Genomic DNA, 18,585 nt, shown 5'->3' on the forward strand with positions numbered 1-18,585 from the left:
CCGTGTCAGACACTATAGGGACATCCGGGCCCGGATCCGGGACGGGGCCTTTGGTTCCGTACGGCGCAAGTGAGATTGTCACCACGGCCGAGGGCGAATCAGGGCGCCCGGTGGAGGCGTGTTCGGAGTCCCGGCAGACCGAATTTCGAGATGCAGCTACACAGGAGGGGAACCCCGTTTCAGGGTCTGGCATGCATCTAGATTGCTTACGCACCGGGGCTTCCAGCTGCCATGTTGGGGGTTGACGTGACAAGGGGAGAGATGGAGAGAGGTTAGATGGGTAGATATATTAGACCCCATGCCCTGCGGCCAGTCTGACATGGTAGCATCACCGCCGATCTCTTGATTTCAATAACGGGATAGTCTTTTTTTTTTGGCCCCTCCTTCTCTAAAATGTTCACGCGTGGACTTGTTTCCCTCTTCGCTGCGGCGACGGCTGTGGCCGCCCATGGGCCGGATGAAGATGGCCGATATACCATATCTGCGCCCGGAATCAAGGCTCAGGTGAGTCCCGTCCCCATGAGAACTCTCATGAAGAGATCACTGACATGTTGCCAGTTCATCCCCTACGGAGCGACCTTGACCAACCTCTTTGTCAAGGACAAGAATGGCGAGGACGTCGATGTCGTGATGGGTTACGACGATGTCGAGTACTATCGTAAGGAGACATTCTTGCTCCCCTTCACAGTTAAAGACCTGGCCCCTCTAACCATGCTCTCCCTCTCTGCTTGTAGCCGAGGACCCCAGCCACCCGGTGTACAACGCCATCCCCGGCCGCTACGTCAACCGCATAGGCTACGCCAACTACACCATCGGTGACAAGACGTACTTCACCGAGAAGAACGACGGCAATAACACGCTGCACAGCGGCAACAACAACTGGTCGTTCCGCACCTGGAATGTCGACGCCTTCACCGCCGACTCCATCACCTTCTCCATCCACGACGCCTCCAACTCGTCCCAGGGCATGCTGGGCAGCGTCGACGCCAGGGTCACCTACAGCGTCGAGGACGCCACCTGGAACATCAAGATGGAGGCCACCTCGCCCCAGGCCAAGACCCGTGCGTATATACCCTGCCACGTGCCACATGTATATATATATATACGTGCGTGTATGTATAAGACTGTTTCGATAGCTAACCTCGCCCCATGGTCATAGCCGTCATGCTGACCCAGCACACCTACTTCAACCTCGACGCCTACAAGGACCCCGACACGGACAAGATCTGGAACCACACGCTGTACATGCCCTACTCGGAGCGGTACCTCGTCGCTGACGACTCCGCCCTGCCCACGGGCGAGATCGGCGTCGCCGCCCCCGGCAGCATCAACGACTTTGCCAGCGCTCCTGGCCTGCAGCTCGGCCACGCGAGCGAGGACCCGGGCTTCCCGGGAAACTGCGGCGCAGGTGGCGCCTGCGAGGGCTACAACGGCTACTTCCTCATCGACGACGCGCCCGAGGGCGCCGTGGTGCTCAGCCTGGCGAGCCCCTTCTCTGGCATCAGCGCGGACCTGCGGACTGACCAGCCTGGCGTGGTCCTCTACTCATGCAACTGGTTCGACGGCACGGCCTCGCTGAAGAGCACGCAGGGCCTGGAGGACAGGACGACCGTTGGCCGGAGCTCGTGCGTCGCCGTGGAGGCTCAGGACTATGTTGACGGAATCAACCAGTAAGTTTGGGGTGTTGACCCTTGTCACTCATGTTAGTTGCTGGTGGCTAACTAGAAAAGTCCGGAATGGGGCCGCAAGGAGGACCAGCTCACTGGACCCGGCGAGCTCTACACGTGGGAGAGCTCTTGGGAGTTTGGTCTCCTGTAAGGAGGATGCTCACGCATCTGATTGGTGCTCAGGGGGTTGAGGCAAGGCGCTTCTTTGAGTCTCCGGCATTAGACGGCATGGCCGATATGAGCTTGGGGTATTTATAGAAAATTACCCGACTTGTTTCGTTCATGAAATATGGTTCGATATCTTTTGGATATAGTAGTATTCCCCGCCATCGTGCTGCGTCGGAGTGGCAATGGTTGGGGCCTACTACCCTAGACGTTTGACAATTCCAAGTCTGGGGATCGTAATATTCATACTGGACCTCCACCATGTTCCCCCCGTTGGTTGATACTATTATTACGAGTAATAATAATAGGATGCGAAAAGGGAATCAGCGCCGCCTGGTGTCGTCATTCTGATGTTGCAAGCAGTGCGGACATCACATCACACACTGCAAGTTTGTCCGTCATACAGGCGACGGCCCGGCAAACGCATCCTGCAGGAGTTGATTCGACAGGCTGCGAGTGACCAGTTGATCTAGGGCAAAACTTCAGCTGCATCGCATCAGACACGGCTCCCCTTACCAAGTATTAGCGTCCGGTCGGAATGCGGCGGGCAGCCGCTCAGACGTTGAATTGTCCGGTGCGGCCTGGCGTATTCCTTTTCGCCTAGTATTTCGGAATTGTATCCGTACTTGGACTCGCCTTGCGTCTTACTGGACGGTCTCACAGAAGGAACAAGAGGAAAGTAGTAGTATTATCGTATCAGCAGGATCCTGACTCGCATCGAGTCTGCAAGACATACATTATTCATTGAGACGCCGGGCAACTTATATTATTAGGTAGGGCTGGGAGAATGAGCGACAACCACGTTGCCGAGGCGGAGGAGAGGGGGGGGGGGAGGGGAAAGGGAAATTGGATGCGACACAAACTGCCTGGTTCCTGCGACGATCCGCCGCGCGTGTTTCGACGCGTCGTGGGAGTGGATGAATTATTAACAATGCTGTCGTTGGCAAGGCGCATCCCGGGTAAGTGTCATTCTATCCGTAATAATACCGTGTTATACGTATTCGTACGTACTTCGTAGCTCGTACTTTTTTGCCTGCCCAGCAAGGATAGGCGGGGCTCAAGTGCGAGTACTGTGCAGTACGTTCGAGTAATACTACTACTAGTACCAAGTACTAGTACTCATACATGATGCAAGTGTGGATACCAGTACATAGTAATGATGCCGGGGGAGATTTCCAAATTCCCAGGGGCTCGTGAATCTGAATCACGGCCACTCGTCGACAGATTTTGGCTCCATGGCCCCATGTCCCGAGAACCAGAGCGTGGGGACGACTCATTCGCAAACCCCCCGTCGGGGACTCGGGGATGAAAATTGGAGTTTTGAAGTTTCGAACATTCAGAATGCAAATTGGAAGCCTCGGGATCCGCGCCCGCTGCCGTGGTTCGTGGAAGATGAGGTGGTCCGTGATGGACGCTCACGACTCAGAGCTGGAGCCCCCCGAGCCAACTCGGGCCTGCGGTGATGCGACGTCTCGAGGTAAAAAAGCAACAAGCTGAAAAGACACTCTTTGTGGCAGGCAAAGCCGGCTGCACTCGCATCATGGCGAGAACAGCTGGCCCCTGCGACAAGAGACAACAAATGAGGTATCAATGAGCCATCTCTGGGACAAGATTCGATGATGGACAAAAAGCAAGGCCTCCTCAAGCTTGACTGGGGTGAGTTTGTGATATTACCCTGGCCGGCTTTAATGCTGCAGCGGGTTACGGGCGGGAGGCCGCGGCCATGTGTGCCTGTGCAGGGATAGGGGTGCTTCCCGGGCTGGCGGGCTGGAGTCTGGGCTGGGAGACGCCGAGACCGTTGCCCTTGCCGCGTTTGATGAGCAGTGCTGCATAGAATTGGAGGCTAAGATGACGCGAAGCCGTTCGTAGACCAAACGGTTACTATGTAGCAGTGTTGAGTCCCGAGACCCTACCGGTCAACGTACGAGTAGTAGTTGCGTTGTGAAGATGAGTATTGACTGGCTAAGACGGCTGCCACACTGGTGTCAAATACCTATTGACGTCGTCTCATCTCGTCTCAGTGGTCGGAATCGGGGTGGATGGGGGGAGAGACAGACCGGAGTCGGGGGGAGTTCCGACGGTGGCCTTCTCCACACGACGCCGTCACCGTGATTGTGAACAACATGACCTGTGCATGCTGTCATTATTATTGTAGGTACCGGTACCGACAATAGGGGAGAGAAGGACGAAGGAAAACTTGGAAGGTCGAAACAGCCCGTGGCCTTGGGTTCTGATGAAGGACGGGCCGGATGGCATGGACCCCGGGCGCAGACCTGGCCATGGCCACGACTGGTTCAGTCACAGTGGCCACCCAGGCGAGACTCAGATGAGACTCAGCGGAGAGGTCTCACCTTCTTGCGCCCTGGCGGTGGGCTGTCAACACTCTACACCGTCGGGCGAATCGGACTTTTGAGGGCAGAAGAGCTGGAGTTGGGCCGATGGGAGGCACTCGCAGAGGACAGAGCAGGGAGAGTGGCGAGACCCGCCAGGTCATTTGGGAGGCTCCATTCTCGTCGCATTCGGGTAGTTTGTTGTCGTTCTTGTTGTTGTTGACTTGCAGGCTGTTGATGCCAGTGCACAGCCGAGCGGTTTTGCACCCTGCATGGACCAATTCCAGGATATTGAGTCAAAGTTCCATTGTTGCGATGGTGGCAGAGTTTTTGATCGGCTCCCAATGGATCCAGGGATCCCCGGAGCAGGAGCTGCCCAGGCCTCAGGGTGCTCCTGCCAGCCTAAACCTTGAGGTACCCCGTACTCCGTACCTTCCACACCACTGGGGGGGGGGGGGGGGGTCGCCAGCCGCTGGAACCTGGAAATTTGTACGGATTGTACTTCGTAGCTTCCCGTCAAAGCCGCCGGGGCTGTTAGTGGTCGCTGTTTGGGCAAGCACGCCCAACGGCCCCCGCCAAGAGCTGATAGCGCCATTCCACAGCACCTTCCTCCACGCAGAAGCTGCCGCCAGGTCCTCTCAGTCATTTCGCAGTCGTCGACTCATCTTTGGATCGATCGCTTCTTCCACCACCCGTCCCGTCGTTGGCGCCTCGCTAGCCACTCTTAGGGTTTCTTTAGCTTGTCCGTCAGGCACCGTGTCTCTCGTCCCAGACCTGTCCCCTCCACCACCTTGACATCTCTGAGCTACTCCATCTCGTCGTTACCCTCATTCTCGCATTCTCGGCCTCGGCCTCCATCCTCTCCTTCTCAGCGCGGACCCTGAAACGACAGCCAACACGGAAGAAGCATTCAGCGACACAGAACCCCCAGCCCAACAGCTTCGTAATCAAGGCTATACAGACTCCTATCGCTCATTTTGGAAGCTCCTGATCTTGATCCTGTCGCGTGCCCGACCGAATCATTCGAGCCCCTCGGCGCCCACGGCTACCTGCAGCTCCCCCCCCCGTTTGCTGCTCGTTGATCCGTCAGCTCCGGATTCCTGACCCGTCTTGGCTTTCCTCCCACTCCGCCCAGCGCGACCACTTCTCGGCCAAACAACGAGCAAACAAACTCGATAGCATCGATAATATCATCTATTTCTCATCCCGACGATCCGCTCTCTCGACAGACTCGGGCAAAAATCGAGTAACCGCCGCCTCGTACGATTCGATCATACCATCGACTTGCCGCTCGCGCTCACTTGCCACATGCCGATTCGCCGATTGCTCTTGCTCCACGGATATCTGGATATCTGAGCAATGGCCCTGGGCCTTGGCACACGCTCTCTCGCCATCCCGAACCAGTCCTTTGCTTCCCGCCTTGGGGGTTGTGCATCCTGCTCTCAGCGTTGAGGCCCATCGACTCGAACGCAGTTACCTCCACCGGGCCCAGCAAGCCGACGCTGGGCTCGTGGAATCCGCAGATGACGCCCATGGCCGTCTCCAACTGGCCCAGCGGCGATAACCAGCGCCACAGAGCTATGCCTGGACAACCTCACCCCCCGTATTCCCCTTCGCAGCACCGGGCTCCTTATTACCCTCAGGCGCCGCCATCAAGCGGGGCTAGCCGGCGAGCACCGCCGCCGCCGCGAATTGGTTCTTACGGGCAACCTCCAGCCCCGAATTCGGTTCCGTCTGCGCCTTCCGCTGGTCGTTATGGCGGGAGCTATAATGGTGGCTATGGAGGTGGTTCTCGTTCTCCAGGTGGTTATCCAGGTCCAGGTGGGTTTGGAGCGCCTTCAGGGCCAGGGGCAACGCCGACGACGCCAGTGAGACCATCGCTGGCCACTACTGCCGACACTCTCCCTCCCCCGCTACCCACCAGCGACCCTCGGACCTCGCCAAATTCGAACCGCCGACCGCCTCACCCTCCATCTCTATCGTCTCCCTCTTCTCGCTGGGAACCGTTATCCCCCCATAAACCCCCTTCCTTAATGGGCAGCAGCCCAACTTCTCCCCGGCTCGGAGCATACGGTGGAGGGCCACCTCACCCCCAGCGCCGATCTCGACCTACGACTCCTGCAGCGTACGATGTCTCTGGTGTTGCTTTCGAATCTCAGAGCGAACCCCCTTCGCGCCCCCTGACAGCTAAGTCGTCATTCCCCGAGATGCGTTACTCCCAGGACCCCAACGGTATTGAGAACTTCTCTCGCCCTCGCAAGCAGAGCATTCGCCAGCCCGTCTCTGATACCCCTGGCCGGTCACGACCCTCTCTACTCCCCACACCCTCCGAAGAAGGTCCCGAGATGTTCCATTACAACCCCATCCCGAATTCCTACAACCGGCCAAGGCGACCCTCTATATCCTCCAATATTTCTGCCTCTACCTGGGCACCGGGTATGTCACCTACAGCTGGTGAATTTCCAGATTTTCGCAACGGTGGATATCGGACAAGGAACGCAGGCCCGCCGCCAGTATCGGCTACCCGCCAACACTTTGGATACCATAACAACAGGATAGATAGCTCGCTGAGCTCGGGCTCCGCACCAGCTATGGGTGGGGCTGCTCCATGGATTGGTGGAGACGAGCCCCGTTCGAGTTTTAGATCGCAGCTTACAGCCTCATCTGCTCCCGGCACTGCCAACACCGAGCGCAGCAGCGTCTTTACTAAGGACAGCTCGGCTACCTCCTTTGACGCTAATCATGACGCTGATGTTGATGCCGATCCGGACGAGCCGAGTATAGATGATCTCATGGGCATGTATGAACAGGGCTTTGAGGACGACGACCACCAACACAACAGCCAGCACTCCCTTGGTAGAGGCGCTGACCGCGATCAACTACCTGATGGTGACTGTCACCCAGACAGGGGCACTGACAATGAAGTCGACTTCTCACGGCCCGCCGCGGCGCCCGTCGAGCAGCGAGCACCCAAAACCGATGCGAGTGCTGTCGATGATGATGAACTTCCTCGGCCCCCCCGAACCTCAGCGCTGGATGCCGAGATTCGCCAGTCCAAGATGTTCTTCATGAGCGCAGCTTTCATGTCCTCTGTTCCACATTTGGCCGCAGCCATGAATAATGATGATGATGACGACGACGAAAAGAATCCCGAGAAGCGAGACTCGGGCAAGTCTCTTGAGTCCGATCCCTCAGAGAGTTCGCACCCTACTCGAAGCAGCAGGCCCGATATCAACGGGATCACCCCCTCGCGCCAAACCTCCTCCACTGTCGACACCATCAGAGGTGACCTATCATCCTCCATTCAGAGCAGTCCCACGCAGGAGACGCCGTCAGCGCCACCCACTCGCAGCACGTACCCGGCCCCATGCCCTCCGCCTCCAGGGCCTATTGAAACGGAACCCCCTGGGTCCCGTGACCGATACGGCTTCAAGAAGGAGTCGCAGCACATCACGAGAAAGCAGTACGACAAGTGGGAAAGAGGTTATTCGGAGTACTTGATCAGGAGGAAGAAGAAGTGGACAGCGTTTCTCAAGGAAAATGCCCTAATGACGGACCATCCGAACCGATTCCCCACCCCCGGGCCCAAGACCAAGAAGTTTATCCGCAAGGGCATTCCGCCAGACTGGAGAGGCGCCGCATGGTTCTACTACGCAGGCGGCCCCGCGATTCTAGCTAAGCACGGCGGGTTGTACGCGAAACTCCTCCGCAAGAAGGCCAAACGTATCGATGTGGAGGCCATTGAGAGGGACCTTCACCGCACATTTCCCGACAATGTCACCTTCAGGCCACCGGGAACGTCACAGGCCACGTCGGGGAACCACAAGGTCATCAGCGATCACGACACAGTGGAGCCCAAGCCCGAGGAACCGCCCATCATCTCGTCGCTGCGCCGAGTCCTGTTTGCCTTCTCCATCTACAACCCCAATATCGGCTACTGCCAGAGTCTCAACTTCATTGCCGGCCTCCTACTACTATTTGTGGACACGGAGGAACAGTGCTTCTGGCTGCTCAACGTCATTACCCATATCTACCTCCCCGGCACTCACGAGATGAGCTTGGAGGGATCCAAAGTTGATCTGAGTGTGCTTATGACAGAGCTCCGGGACGCAATGCCCTCTGTCTGGGAGAAGATTGGCGGCGAGCTTGAGGGGCAGACCAACGGGCGACCGTCGACAGGTAGATCATTGCGGAGGCCCAAATTCCGGCGGAAGGAACAGGGGAGTCTGGCCGCCTCGGGTCTCCCACCCATCACGCTATGCATGACGGCGTGGTTCATGAGCTGCTTCATCGGGACGCTGCCCATCGAGACGACTCTGCGCGTATGGGATATCTTCTTCTACGAGGGATCCAAGACCCTGTTCCGGATGGCGCTGGCCATATTCAAGACAGGCGAGTCGGAGATTCTATCCGTCTCGGACCCGATGGAAATATTTGGCGTGGTTCAGACGTTGCCGCGCAAGATGCTTGACGCCAACGCGCTCATGGAGGCGTGCTTCAAACGGCGTAACGGATTTGGACACCTCAGTCAGTTTGCCATCGACGAGCGTCGCCAGGAGCAGCGTGAGGCGCAGAAGTTGGAGAAGGAGGGCCGGCGCAGCAAAACACTGCCGAGCGGCAATATGACGGAAGGTGAATCGGGAGTGCGGCGCAAGGGGACGCTGTTCGGGCGGAAGAAGAGAGACAAGTCGAAGGCGAGAGCTGCTGAGGCGTAGGATGCTGCGAAGTAGCCGCGGAGTGACGAGCTTAAGTCCTCGTGTTTGATTTCTATGTTGGCAATGGCGTTGACGGATAGGATTGATTTTGGGACCACCTTACTGGCATTGCGAGCCTTCCCCTTTGTCACCCTTTTTTTTCTTCCCTCTTTCAAGCGCCTGATGACCACGTGACGGTCGGACAGCATGTCTTCTCTTCCTTGGTCGTTCGACCGTATTTCCTTTTTTTTTTCTAACTTGCTTTTTTTTTCATGACGATCACGGTTGCATCACCACGAGATATGCTACACGCCTCGACGGTGTGCGGGTTATAGAGATGGGATAGTGGGGGCTGATAGACATAAATGGATGGCCTCTGGAGATGGGGACATACACGGCAAGAGATGCAGGTGCAGGGACACTGGTATTGCTCTTGACACTTGGTACGCAGAGGAAGGGGCGATGGTAGGGTATCAAAAGATGCGGCGCGGGTTTGTAAAAAAGGGAAAAGATTCAGTATACCTTCACAGGAGAGCGGTAATCTCGGGGGCAGGCGGAGGGACTATTGTATGCTAGACGCATAAGAGCATGGTGAAGTGGAAAAAAGACTTTGTTCATGCTGTCGTTACCACTGGCTGCGCCATATGCTAGTTAAGGGTTGTAATTCTCTCGAATTATGTGGTTCAAAGTGCCATATCGGCTATGGATAGGGCTCCATGCCCAACTCCCATGCTCGCTCCATCACGCTCTCTTTCCCTCTTTTTCCGACCCTCCATCGCCCCCCCCCTCCTTCTCCGACTTTTCAGCTTTCGCTCCCTACGACCCAGCCGGAAAGACAGGCGCGTCCTTAGCGTACCGCTGCACGTACATCTTGACCTGCTTCTCCCACTCGGCCCTGTCGTTCCTGTACTCGTCGGCAATGCGCTCCTCGAGCGGGTCGTCGGGCTGGGGCTCGACGAGCAGGTTGCGCAGGGCCTCGAGCACGGCGATGATCTTGGTCGAGGGCTTCCAGTTCTCTGGCTTGAGCAGCGCGAGGCACACGTTGCCCAGCGAGTCGTTGGTCACGTTGGGGTGGTAGATGCGCGTGGCGAACTTAACGACGGGCGGCTTGAAGGGGTAGTCGACGGGGAGAGTGAGCACGATGCCGAAGAGGCCCGGGTAGTAAGGGGTGGAGGCGGGCGCGCGGAGGGTGATGTGCCAGGTGTGCAGGGTGTCGGACGCGGGGAGGGCGACGGTGAAGCCCTCGGGGGGCGACGCAGAGAGCTCGGCGTATTCCTGAGGGGAGGGGAGAAGGGTTAGCTCTGGTGTGCGAGGTGAGTTGGGAGAAAGTGTTGTGTTTACCTTGGCGATGCGCTTGGTGGACATGGTTGCTGATGTGTGTGGGTGTTGGTATTGATGGGAGGTTTGTGCGAACTGTGGTGTCTAGTGGTCTCGGATTCTTCTGTTCTGAGATATGGCTATCAAAGTTTCGATGGTGTGTTGCTAGAGTCTCAAGATGTGGGACGGAGGAAAAGAAAACAGAGTGATGGAAAGAATGCAAAGCAAAGCAGGCAAAGCTGAGGCTGGACGTGAAGCAGTCGCGATGGTGGCCCGGTGGAAGCTTCCCGGTAACGGGATGACGATGGTGGGGGTTTTGATGAATCGCAGCGTTGGAGAGCGGGGCAGGTAGGAGGTTTTATAGGTCCCTACATATACCGATGGGCCGATCGTGGATGTGTGACGGGGACCCTGGGGCGGCTGGGCAGCTAACTGGTGCCAGTGTGCCTTGCGCTAGGGGCCTTGGTTGCTTAGCCAAGGTTGGGACTTAGGCCTGGGGCCCTAAAAAAGGCGACTTGCGGTGGAATGAATGGGTGATGGAGACTTGTTAGTGATCTCTTACACGCTTTGTTTCGATGGTTCATCAGATGGGGCTTGGCGGGCAGCCTCGCTCCTCCTTGTTTCTCCAGGGTGCGTCTTGGTATTTCTAGAAAGGCGGGACGTCACCAATGTTTCTAGACAAATCTATGCAATTGAGGCAAGTCCTAACCTCTACCGAGCCCCAATCGTTGGAAAGCACCAGAGATGGCGAATCATGAGCGTCGGTGAGCGTCGGTGAAGCTGCCCCACCCCCAACTGCCCCTCACCGGGTCTCTCACCGCGATTTTTCGAGGGGCAGAATTTCCCACCGCCAAAAAAGTTGCTCCGACCTCATCACCACCAACAACCCTCGTCAACTTCATCAAACAATCCGGAGCAGCCAGGCTCCCCGCACCGTCACAATGGCCGCCCACGAAGCCCAGATGCCATTCATAAGGAACCTCGCGTCAAGCGGTACGTCCCATCACCCTTCCCTCATCCTCAACGCCCCACCAGACCAGTTCCTAACATAATCCCCGTGCCTCCCCCCCCCAGATCGCAAACTCCGAACCGCCTCCATCGACTCCCTCAAGGCCTTCCTCTCGTCGCGCTCCTCCCTGCCCCTCCCCGAAGCCCTCAAGCTGTGGAAGGGCCTCTACTTTGCGCACTGGATGACCGACCGCCCGGCCCCGCAGCAGCGCCTGGCCGCCGACCTGGCCCTCCTCGCCGACGCGCTCCCGCGCGCGTCCTGCCGCGCGGTGTGGTTCGCCGCCTTCTGGGACGTCATGGGACAGCAGTGGCCGCAGATTGACAAGCTGCGCCTGGACAAGTTCCTGCTGCTCGTGCGCCGGGTGTTCGCCGCGCAGGTGCGGTACTCGGCGCGGGGCGAGGGGTGCGACGAGGTGGCGGCGGTGCTGGCGGAGTGGCCATTCGAGGAGTCCGGGGACCTGAGGAAGGTACCGCTGGGGCTGCGTCTGCACGTACTGGATCTGTGGGTTGATGAGCTGGAGCGCGAGGGGTGCCTTGCCGAGGAGGATGCGGAGGGGAGGGCGCTAGTCGACAAGGTAGGCGAGATGGTGCAGGGCTTGCTGCATTGCCCTGTGAAGCAGGTGAGGGAGCGTGCGCGGGAGAGCTATGACGACGATAGGCTACCGTGGGCGGAGAAGGGCGAGGATGAGGATGAGGAGATGGATGATGAGGAGGAGGAGGAGTGGGGTGGGATTGACGGATAGATGGATCATAAGGCGCACGGCGTTGGATGGGACATTCATTGTATACCTGTCTTAAAATGGCTTTTCTTTTCTTGGGAGTGGGATTTGGGATCCAGGACGCGTCTATTGTGGGCTTTTGTCGGCTCGCTGAGTTGTCAGGCTCTGGAGAGACACCAACAGCGTCGCCAGGAACCGATTTCTTGCCCACGTCTTGGCCGACTCGCTTCAATATACTTATGCACAATGGGATTGGCCCCCGAGATTACAGAGATGCCCTTTGATCACCCTGAATAGCCAGCCATGTCGGGGACAACGAATATTGAAACCCGCCGGGGTCAGGCCATGCACCACCTCACAAGTCGGCGCAACATGGGATGTAAAGATGCTAAGAAGAAACTTCCAAAAAGTGTGGCGCGACATATTTCTCGTCCCTGGATGTCGACAGATCAGAGGCGGCCTGTCAGCATGATATCTACCTCCCAGGCGTAGCAAAGACGGCGATATTCAACTCTCCCGATAGACACTCAAAGGCACCAGCAAACACTAATGGGTTGCAACGATACAGTGATCGAAGAGAAAAGAAAAAAAGTTACTCATTAACGCTTATTTGTCTAATCCCGCTGACCTTGCAACCCGCTAATACAAAAGACTACGCAATTCCACCATCTACCACTCCAGCTCCCCCTTTGGAAAGAACTCATCAATCAACTCGGTATAATACGGCCTCAGCTTTTCTACGCACGGCACCTCATCGCTCTTGCTGTACAGATCGTACGGGTTAAACGCCTTCACGGCCTTGAGCATGTCCCAGTCCCTATCGCACATGAGGTGGCGGTACGCGCCCTCGCGGTGCCAGGGGTAGAAGGAGTGGTAGCGGATCATGGCGAGGGCCTCGTCGGGGAGGGTGCTCTGGTTCTTGACCACGTGGTATAGGTACTCGTCGTGGCCCCAGCTGAGCATGACATTGTCGAGGCCGCAGCCGGGGGCGTAGATGCCGCTGGGTGTCGAGTAGACGGGGTCGCGGCTGTCCGGGTTGGCGGCGAAGGTGTCCGGGTATATGATGCGGTCGTCGAAGGCGCAGCCGACGGGGAACGTGTCGCCCACAACGTCCCACTGGCCCTGGGTCTGCAGCTCGGGGAAGAAGAGCATGAGCTTGCCGAGGTCGTGGATGAGCCCCGTGACCTGCATCCAGCGGGGCTTGCCGTCGCGGCGGATGGCCTCAGCGCTCTGGAGGAGGTGCTCGATCTGGGAGAGGGAGGTGTCCGGGTCGGACTCGTCGACGAGGGTGTTGAGCTTGTGCATGGCCTGCCAGATGGTCATGCGCGGACGGGGCCGGGAGGCGCTGTAGAAGCGGTTGCGGGCGGCCAGGTTGTAGGCGACGGTCTGCTTGGCGTGCTGCTCGCGGTAGAAGTTCCGGACGCGGTCGCAGGCGTCGTCGTACTGGCGGAAGGCGGACTTGTCCTTGGCGACATCGAACTTGGACTGCGTGTCATACTTGATCGAGTTGACGTCGTCGATGGCGTCGGAGATGCGCTCGAGGTCGCGGCCATCAGGGTCAGCGACGTCGACGAGGGCGACGGGGGCCATTGTGAACGGAGTGAGGGAGCGTTGTCTGAAGGGGGATGGTGGGATTTGGCTTATTGGAAACGAGCGCTAGTGAAATGCACAATACGGTGGAGGAGAGAGAGTATCGTGAGTTGTAAGTGCGTGTAAGTAGACTGCAGGCAACTTCGCCATACATGGGATACTTATACGCATCTACACCTGGCCTCTCACTTTTTCATCCCTCCGCCTCCTCGGAACCCCCCGACGCCATTGTGCGTTCGGTGACGCCTCTGGGATGCGCCAATATGCCCCAATATAGCCCAATATGTTACAGATCCGCCGATGCTGGACATCGAGGGTGGTGTTGTTGGAGCTGGTGGAGAGGCTTGCGGCGAGACCTGCTTGATCTGGAGCCCAATGTGGAAAGCCTCGCCGTGATTTTACTATAAATGGCGGTGGGATGACGCCTTTACCCGTTGCCAGCCAATAATATGCCCCGGCGCCGCCTACCTGGTTCGGCAATGTCCCCCCAGTTCCCCCATATTCCCACTCAAAACTCCACGTTCAAACACGATTTTCCCTTCCTTGCCCTCATGATGAATCACGAGCCTCTAATCCCGCACGTAACAGGGGATCACTCTCACAGATCCCCATACTGGCTTGCATCGGTAATTCCGTGCCCTTCATTCGCTCCCAGATGCCCTGCTCGGTGCTCGGCATAATATCGACCTGCTATTACGGAATGGGGCTCGACATGAAGAAATCCATCGGGTCTTATCGCTGTTAGATCACGATCCAATTCACCGCTCGATGCTTGGGACAGCGCGTCTACCTTGCCTCGATTATCATGTGCATGGGCCGCAGTCTATTTGACACCATACGGCCCACGTTATGAGTCGGCAAAGCAATATCTCACCTTTTGTCACCCGCCAGTGTCACCGCTCAATCAACCCGCGCCGCGTTTCTTTTCACCGCGCCGCCGTCAGTATTTGTCTCTCATCTTATCTCATCGACAGATCACTAAGAACTTGGCACCGGAAAACTTCCATGCTATCCCGTGAAGGGGGTTTTATTTTGAAAAGAAGAAAGAGAAGATGGCATCGAGCCTCCGTTGCCCCGTCAAATCGCGAACCCCCTCACCACACTGTCCAGCGGTCCCATCGCGGGTAGCATCCTAGGCACGGCAACTAGGCACGGCTCATCTAGACGAAGAGTTGTGGACCTCGTGAAACTAGTTGATTAAATCCAGCATGCGCCCCAATACGGGAAAGTCCCCACGGAAATTTGTCGCCCATGCCGGGTCGAGAGGTCCGCCTCGTCTTCCCCAGGGTCTAAAGGGGGTATCTCCCGGCCTCACTTCCCTAGAGCGGCAATGGACAAAGTGAATATTCTATTGAATGAATACTCACCCCGCGCCGCAGTTCTCCACAGGAGACACAAACCCTTGGGGCCAGAGGATATTTGAGTTCCACGCATCTGTTCCCGCCGCGATGCATGTCACGAGACTTTGTAACTCGGCGAGAGTACGAATAGCTACCTGTCTCTTCACCACGTCATTAAGTGCCTCTCGGGCCAGTATATGTGAGTGGAGCCGGCCAAGGTCTCGACTCGATATCCGAGGAACAGTAACGGCAACCCGTCATCCAGGTCCATTACATGTACGAGTAGGCCGTTGTATACCCCATAGTATGCCCCATGCGGCCGTTTCTTAGGGCCCAATAGTTATTGCCACACGGACCAGAGCTCCTTGGTAGCCCAAGGCTGTGTGCTTCGGCCCGGCATAGTCATGGCGCACAGCGCATTGGTCAAACCTTGTTCGATGAATAGCCGTTGAAGAACCTTCTTTCCCGGCACCCACCACCCCCGCCACACACGGTACTCCCAAGGTTGAAAGCTCCTCTCTACCTATTAAGTCCTAGAGTTCTGTGTGCTTAACTGATACCAGGCGGGAGACTCCACAGCGCTGGTCTGGACGTTTCGTTTACCCCGACCTTCGTTGGCCCGGGGGTATCGGGGCCACATTGGCGTGTGGCGTCCCTCCTTGTGGCGCGTCCTGTCCCGGGGCAGAAGAATAACGCGCGTACTTCTATACTCGTATGAGTGTCATGTCGTAGGTATTCACCGTCGGAGAAAGAAATAATTTGTGTATGAAACTTTCCGTCCCCGAGTGGTTCGTCCCGAGTGGAGTCGGTTAGGGAAGGCCGGTTCAAAGCAGTTGACAGTCCCCAGATATTATGCACGAGGCTCATGTCACATGGGCATCTGTCGCCACAGATCCGCCAGGCTGCCAGTAGTCTCCCTGGGAGTCCACGAGTCGTCTGAAGCGACCTAGACTTCGTATAGGCCTTAGGTTGAACCCGTTGTCTTGTCTCTTGACGCCCCACAGGGCAATAGAGAACCAGAAGAGACTACTTGGCTCTGACAAAAGGTTCAGCTAGCCCTGAGAAATGAGGGGGACCTTGTTGTCAGCGTGGATGGCTGCTATGTATTTCGTCGAAACCAAACGACACTGCGGAGTGGAACGATGGCCATCAGTTTGCAACTTGACCCTGGGAAGTAGTAGAACGAGGAACCTGTGGGTTTCCACAAGGGAACTAATACCCTCAACCGGGCCTTTTCGCTGGTACCGGAACACTACTGGTTCTAGGGACCCAAAGTAGTGACATCTTCCCGAATACTCCGAAGATACACGTTGCATCGCAGATTACGTACCGCTAACATGTCGCCTAGGGCCAGCCAGTGGCGAGATGAAACAAATGTTGCATCTCAAGATCTGGAGGGCTATTCATCGCCTCTTTCAACTACAGAGTATAGGCAAAGTTGTTGGGGAAGAAGTTACCAACAATCAACGAGCCAGCCAGAGGCGCCCTACCTCATCGCTCGGCCGGCTCCGAGATGGATCGCAGGGCCCTAGCTCACTGCCAAGAAAAACTAGCAACGAGCGGTGCCAACGAGTACACTGACGCTATGAATGAGAGGTCGCCAATGATCGCCTATTTGAAGGAGACCTGTGATCAGTCATCGCCCCGTTCAGTGGGTATCCATCCCGCTGAGCGGAACGTTGCTGAGACGGAAATGCCCTTGGAGGCCGAGACTTGCCAGAAGGACGAGAGGCCAGGCAGGCGAGGCAGAGAGAGAGAAAGAGAGAAAGTTCACTTCGACCAACCCCATGTTTCAAGATTAGCCCGGCGGGAACTCGATGCGCTGCCCCGCATGGTGTACCGAGCCCTCGGAGATCCAAGCCTGTTTCCCCAGTGATCGCCTCCAGAGACATGCACCGTGACAATAATCGACAGGTCACTGAAGGGCAAACCCAATAGACGGGCCGCTCAGCTGCCTGGCAGTCTAGGAAATTTTCCATGGCGCGGAAAAAATAGAAGGAAAGGGAGGGGCTCATGACCATAATACCGAATCGAAGTCCGTTTGAGTCCGTCCATAAGCTCCCCATCTGACCTTGCAAGATGGATACGTTCCCAGAAATCCCACCTGATCGACGGTGGCAAAGATGCGGGGGCGGGTGACGGGTCAAAGAAGACGGGCGGGCAGGGCAGAGCCGCAGAATCCACAACGGCTGGGATGGACCATTCTCGTCTCGGCAGAAGAAGGACGGTTGGAAGTTGAAATCGCCTCTCCCTAACAGAGTTTATGAGGTAGGTAGAGTTGGCGACACCACAAGCCACGCGCACAACTGTCCACGGTCCACCCCGCCCGGTGTCCCGCCCCTATACCATTAATGTACTTGATCCCATTATTGACCTGGTAGTTGCGCTGGGCACAGGACCGGCCGTAGCTCGCATGCTACGCGCTCACTTAGTTAGGGTTGCTGAGCAGCACCTCATTATAAGCTTTGCAAGCTTTTTTCTTAGTCGTTTTGGGTCCGGGCGAGGGGATGAGACCCAAGAACAGCCAAGCTTGGAGTGACGAGAATCGTGCAATCATGAGACACGACGAGGCAATTGTGGGCGCGCGACCAATTGGCCGTTGAAGGAGACAGCGCTGGGTCGTGGGGAGTGAAGGCCACCAGGCCATATCGAGCCCACCCAGGGTTACCAGGGCCACCAATGCAGAACATTAGCAAGCACCACGATCAGCTGAATCTTACGACCGGGTATCGGGGGGCGTCGCACCGCACCCGATGTCCCGGGACCGTCCCAACTCTGTTTGGTGTCAGCGCACGGCTAGGGCACGCCACACGGGGGGGTCCAGGAGTCTAGCCTCTTCCCAAGGGCATCCCTGGGCATCCCTGGGCATCTCTTGGGCGTCTCTGGGCGTCTCTGGGCGCCCCTGCCGCTTCCTTCCAGTGCAGTCTCTGCAGGATCACGGCCATCAGCTCGGTCAAGTGGTGCTGCTCCTATGCTGCTCCTTTCCTATCCTCTCCCCTAGTTCCCAGCGCGCCGGGAAGAAAAAGAAAGTATAGACAGCCAATCAGCGTCGCGCCGTAAGATCGGAGCTACTCCGTGCTTGGCGTCCAATCAGATTAATTCTCCGGTGCTGCGGGGGGCTCCCGGGTAGTTGCTGTTAGTGCTTCACTGCCGCCGTTGTCCCGGCCTTGGTACTTCTCTGTGCCAACCTGCCAAGTAATACTCCCCAGAGGACCAGGACCAGGACCTCCGCCCAGCGAGTACAAGGTCACACAGCCCTTACTTTGGCCCCGTTTCTGGCTGATTCCATTTGCTCGGGGCCTCGGACTCGCCCATCCCTCGTCGAGGAAAATAGGCCGTCCATCCACCTCCAACATCTAAATGCAAAGCTTATCCCCCTCCCCGCCGACTTGGCTGTGAGAGGCTTGTCTGGCGTTGGTATTCGAGGCCATGGTAAACTTTTGCCCATGTGGCCCAACACCCAGACGCCTCCACCAACTGCTGGCGACGCCCCTCCAAGTTTCTTGACCCAAGCTGCCAGCCTGCTAGTCTCTGCCAGTCTCTGCCGAGGCCTCCCCTTATATGATTCCATCCCGTCGCCCACCCTTGATCCTCTCACCGACCTTGAAACACACCGGGATCTTCACTCTGGTTTCTCTTTCTAATCACCCTGACCATTATCAGCCTTCTACATTAATACAACTTTCCCCATCTCTCCCGCCTCGACACCCGAGGCCTCTCTCCAACCTGCAGTTCAGCACCTTTCACCACCCCTG

General features: G+C 57.1%; 5 protein-coding genes across 5 annotated transcripts; 3 read left to right on the forward strand and 2 right to left on the reverse strand.

Annotated features, from left to right (window-relative positions):
- Window positions 1–393: 393 nt before the first annotated feature.
- On the forward strand, window positions 394–1,818 carry ACO1O0_000063 (aldose epimerase family protein; the record flags this gene model as incomplete). Its single annotated transcript, XM_083189568.1, has 5 exons — window positions 394–504; window positions 559–658; window positions 735–1,061; window positions 1,160–1,670; window positions 1,731–1,818. 5 exons carry the CDS (start codon window positions 394–396, stop codon window positions 1,816–1,818), a joined length of 1,137 nt encoding a protein of 378 aa, XP_083053427.1.
- A 4,551-nt stretch (window positions 1,819–6,369) lies between these two features.
- ACO1O0_000064 (uncharacterized protein) lies at window positions 6,370–8,877 on the forward strand (the record flags this gene model as incomplete). Its single annotated transcript, XM_083189569.1, has 2 exons — window positions 6,370–6,598; window positions 6,821–8,877. The coding sequence occupies 2 exons, from the start codon at window positions 6,370–6,372 to the stop codon at window positions 8,875–8,877; spliced, it is 2,286 nt and encodes a 761-aa protein (XP_083053428.1).
- A 795-nt stretch (window positions 8,878–9,672) lies between these two features.
- On the reverse strand, window positions 9,673–10,221 carry ACO1O0_000065 (ubiquitin-conjugating enzyme/RWD-like protein; the record flags this gene model as incomplete). Its single annotated transcript, XM_083189570.1, has 2 exons — window positions 9,673–10,131; window positions 10,198–10,221. 2 exons carry the CDS (start codon window positions 10,219–10,221, stop codon window positions 9,673–9,675), a joined length of 483 nt encoding a protein of 160 aa, XP_083053429.1.
- An 893-nt stretch (window positions 10,222–11,114) lies between these two features.
- Window positions 11,115–11,924, forward strand: ACO1O0_000066 (nucleolar protein,Nop52-domain-containing protein; the record flags this gene model as incomplete). Its single annotated transcript, XM_083189571.1, has 2 exons — window positions 11,115–11,166; window positions 11,248–11,924. The coding sequence occupies 2 exons, from the start codon at window positions 11,115–11,117 to the stop codon at window positions 11,922–11,924; spliced, it is 729 nt and encodes a 242-aa protein (XP_083053430.1).
- A 645-nt stretch (window positions 11,925–12,569) lies between these two features.
- Window positions 12,570–13,490, reverse strand: ACO1O0_000067 (inositol oxygenase; the record flags this gene model as incomplete). The annotated part of the gene is made up of 1 exon (XM_083189572.1): window positions 12,570–13,490. One exon carries the CDS (start codon window positions 13,488–13,490, stop codon window positions 12,570–12,572), a length of 921 nt encoding a protein of 306 aa, XP_083053431.1.
- Between the last annotated feature and the right edge of the window lie 5,095 nt (window positions 13,491–18,585).

The sequence above is a fragment of the Amphichorda felina genome (assembly GCF_050947745.1).
Source record: "Amphichorda felina strain 45539 chromosome Unknown scaffold_1, whole genome shotgun sequence".
Lineage (NCBI taxonomy): Eukaryota > Fungi > Ascomycota > Sordariomycetes > Hypocreales > Bionectriaceae > Amphichorda > Amphichorda felina.